The following is a 4,208-nucleotide window of genomic DNA, read 5'->3' as shown; positions in this document are numbered from 1 at the left end:
TTGAACTGCCAGCCTTCTGGCTAGCAGTCAAATGCCTTAGACACTATGCCACCAGAGTTCCACAGTGCCCATGAAATTGCTGAGGGCCTTTTGTGCCACGGGAAGTAGACTGGCTCCTTCCACGGAAAGCAGAGCTTCAGGACTGGGGGGTGCAGCTTAAGCACAAGGACCACATTTTAAGCCGGGCAGGAGCAGAATCGCTCTGAGAGCCTGGGAGAAACCATGGCTCCTGGGACCCTAGCTGAGGATGCTCTTGTAGGAGTTCCCTGCAAAGACTGCAAATTGGACATAGTACCCTGCACTTAAAGGGCTTTTCCAGCATTGAGAGTATCCCAATTCTCATTGTGGGTGTGCTGTGTGGCCAGCACTGCCTTCCACCCTCCAGGTAACATGAAAAATTGGGCAACAGTCTTAAAACATTGTGTCTCAGTAAGGAAAAGGACCTGGGAAAATTTCAGTGACCCAATAAATCCTGTTTTCCTTCCATTGTACCATGTTGTATAGTATGTACTAGAACAGGAGTAAGTGAACATTTTCTGTAAAGAGCCAGATAGTAAATATTTCAGACTTTGTGGGTCACATGGTCTCTGTAGCAACTATTCAACACGACCAGTGTAGTAGAAAGCAGCTGTAGAGGATTTTTTGAAAAAAAAAAAAAAAAAAAATGGGCATGGCTGTGTTCCAATAAAACTTTATGGACACTGTAATTTGAATTTCACATAGTTTTTGTATGTCACAAAATATTACTCTTCTTTTGATTTTTTTCAACTATTTTGAAAACATAAAAATCATTCTTAACTCATGGGTGTGCAAAAACAAACGGCAGTCCAGAGTTAGCCTGCGGCCCGTAGTCTGCCGACTCCTGTACCAATTAGCCATGGGAAAGCAATAAAGAAGCCAGAGGGATCCCTGACATGTGGGCTGTCAGTTGCCCAGCAGGAAATAGATGGCACATTCAAAGAGGTAATGGAAGTGAGTTAATGAAGGAACTGTTCATAGTGATGTAGACAGGGTTTAGAGGATTATCAAGAGCTGGGGACACACCCAGTTGTCAGCACCAGCCAGTGAGAGGCCGTTGCTGCCCTTCCCTTGGGCTAGGGGAAGGGAGCTGTTTCTGAAGCTCCTGAAGACCTATATCTGTGGATGCTAAGTCACTGCCAAACAGCTCCTACAGGAAAAGAGCTGGGGAATAAACACTTAACTGCTCTCTCCTCCCATCCCCATTGATTACCCAACTCAGAGACACAGGGCAGGGAAGGCACATTATAGAAATCCACAGGGCACCAAGCAAGGCAGAAAAGAGAGAAAAAAATAAAAATGTATTTAGAAGGGAAAGCACATTAGAAAAATCAATATTCCACCAATAACATGTTATGATTGAGTTTTTAAGTTGTAAAGGATTGGTTTGTTGAGCCTCTTGGTGTGTATGTGTGTGTGTGTGTGTGATTTTTAACCAACTCATGTATAAGAGCATTAGACGATCCAAGAAAAATTTCAAAAAGGATATTTTGTATGTGTTTCAAAGATTTAGGTGACCTCACTTGAAATTGCAATGTGTTGTTGCTTTTATGTGACACATTATTAAATGCTGGCCATAAAAGGAGAACATTGCCTTTCTTTGTGGAAATAGATTATGACCATCAATGGGGAATGGAAATGATAGGCAATCCAGGTTAAATGTGATATTTCTCCTGCAGACAGCTCATTAATCTCAGTGAGATTGGGAGACAAATGTCAGTGGTGGATTTCCTTTTGGGGAAGCTGCACAGTCTGGAATCACAGCCAAGACAAGCCCTGTCCATGGACGGTCTGCAGTGGGATCGTGGACCTTGACTGAGCAGTGGCCTGGATGGCTCAGACAGATGTTTGAAATGGAAATATTTTTTTGTTTTGTTTGAACTGCTTATCTTGGAGGTGCCTTTGATTTTCAGTGGAAACTTTCCCAAGTGCTGAGAAATGAATCAGCCATTTGATAACCTTGCTTCAAGCAGATGTCATTCAGACTTATTGATAGAGAATATTTTTCAGTGAGTTTCCCTTCTTTCCTTAACAGTGGGGCCAGCCTGCCTCGAAGGTTGATTGTTTTCCACTATGGCCTTTTGAGGGAGCTCTGTCAGCATAGTGCCAAGGCACTTGACTGCTAACCAGGAGGCTGGCGGTTCAAACCCACCAGCCACTCCTCGGAATGAAGGTTGGGCAATCCTACTTCCGTAGTGATAACTGCCTCGGAAACCCAAGGAGGGGTCGCTATGAGTCGGGGCCGACTCGACGGCACATAACAACAACAACAACAACATGGCCTTTTGAATGACTAAATGCAAATCTTTTTAGGTTGTGTGCCCTTGTTTGTCTTGGCCCCACTTGCTTGCTTATAGATAGAAGATCCATGGGTTTCCCAGTGTCAAAAGCATCATGACATCTATAGGAAGGGAGAGGGTGATGCAATCTGTGATTGGTGGGAGCCCAAGTCCTTGGGAGCCCGTCTTAGGTACTGAACTTAAGAGCAGTGTTGTACCGTACCGCATGCTCATCTTTAACGACCAGCTGCAGCCCACTCTTAAGTGCTTCGGGACTGACGATTGTCGGAACCTCTTTGACATGGTTTCACATCTTCACCATATTTCTAACGTCTTTTCAATTTTAGGCTCAAGAATCTTTAAACCCAAACAACTTAGAATATTGGATGGAAGATATTTATACTCCAGGCTACGACTCGTTACTAAAACGCAAGGAAGCCGAATTCAGACGAGCCAAGGTCTGCAAGATAGCAGCTCTGATTGCGGCTGCTGCATGCACAGTCATCCTGGTCATTGTAGTGCCCATCTGTACCATGAAATCCTGAGCTAATGGACACAGTATTATAGACAGCTTCAGACTACTAATGTCTTCCTCTGTGTTTTAAAGTCTTGCAGCAAAAGTCATAATGATTTGTTGAACTAGAGATGAAATCTTAGAGACTTTTCTGCAAATGTTGAAGATGGTCTTCAGAAAGTATATATTCTAGGGAGAAATCTACCTACCTATTAGCTTTGACTTGGCTACTTTGATGCATTTTTAGAAGTGCAATATTTTTCCTACCAGAAGAATGTAATGGGTTACCAGTAGATACAAAATTAATTCCAAGCAAAAAAAAAAAAAAAAAAAGATTAATTGGGCTCTTTCCATTTTGAATGATGTTTTATGGTGGGGACTATACTATACAAAGTATATTTAATACATGCATCTTTGGGAGTAGCTAGGGGAGATAGCAAGATGAGAATGAGAAGTTAATGTTCTGTTTTCCTGAATGTTCTTAGACCATTGTTGGTGAAGTAGCAGAGATGTATCCATAAAGGATGTTAATTCTCTGCTGGCTTTGAACAAGGGCTACTGACTTTTCATTCTTGCCCTTCTGTCATCATTATGGTCCTCAGTGCAGATCTTCATGGAAACATTCTGGACCTTCTTCCTTGTGCCCACAATAGGAAGGAGCTAGACTGCCAAATCAGGTGTGACATGAAGTGTGATCCCTGCTTAATGGGCCAACATATTCAGGCCAGGAGACCTTCACCTCCTCAGCCTCAAGGTGTTGGGGGTCTGCTTGCTAACCATGTAAGGTAAATATTTGAAAATCATGGCTATCCCAAAGGATCTCCCATTCTGCTTTGGCACGTGACACCACTCCTTGGTTTTTTATCTGGTACCAGATGTGCTGCTTCTCATACATGAGTTGAAGAGTTTGGAACTTGTCCTTGTGCCTTGAAGAGTAGATACAATGGCTAAACTCTGACTTTCTAACCAGAAACCATGAGTTCCTTGCACCACTAATGACAGCCATTTCCCATGGCTTTAAAAAAGATGTTGAAAGCTTGTCCAGTAACACAATAAAGGCACTGAAGTGTTCTTGCCTACTCCAAACACATACTCCAGAGTTTTGAATACCTGTCAGCAGTGCAAAAAATATTACCTATTTAACTGTTTATCTATATGTCTATCTAAATATCTGGTTTTCATTTATTGTCTTCTCTGTTAAATAACTTGAGAGCAAGGTTTCTCCAGGGTACCGGAAGCAGTTGTACTTTCACCAGAATTAGATCTCAGTTTCCACCTGTGGTGCTTTGATAATAATTGCACAGAAAGAATCCTTTTCAGGATGTGATGCTAACGTCTTGTTACATGTTAAAGAAAAAATGATTGCTAGAAACTAGCTACCTTAAATTCTGCTAAGA

At 42.3% G+C, this 4,208-nt stretch overlaps 1 protein-coding gene across 1 annotated transcript in view; it reads left to right on the top strand.

The window, feature by feature from the left end:
* Positions 1 to 2,842, top strand: part of MINAR1 (membrane integral NOTCH2 associated receptor 1) — a 14,276-nt gene extending 11,434 nt beyond the window's left edge. Inside the window, exon 3 of the mRNA XM_007951820.1 lies at positions 2,645 to 2,842. Within this exon, the coding sequence (XP_007950011.1) occupies positions 2,645 to 2,842 (198 nt within the window). The remainder of the gene's footprint in view (positions 1 to 2,644) is intronic.
* Positions 2,843 to 4,208: the final 1,366 nt, after the last annotated feature.

Source organism: Orycteropus afer, unplaced genomic scaffold (genome assembly GCF_000298275.1).
Source record: "Orycteropus afer afer isolate SDZICR_OR568_19922 unplaced genomic scaffold, OryAfe1.0 scaffold00313, whole genome shotgun sequence".
In the NCBI taxonomy this organism is placed as follows: domain Eukaryota; kingdom Metazoa; phylum Chordata; class Mammalia; order Tubulidentata; family Orycteropodidae; genus Orycteropus; species Orycteropus afer.
The sequence above is the reverse complement of the archived record's forward strand: the minus strand, read 5'-3'. Positions and strand labels throughout refer to the sequence as shown.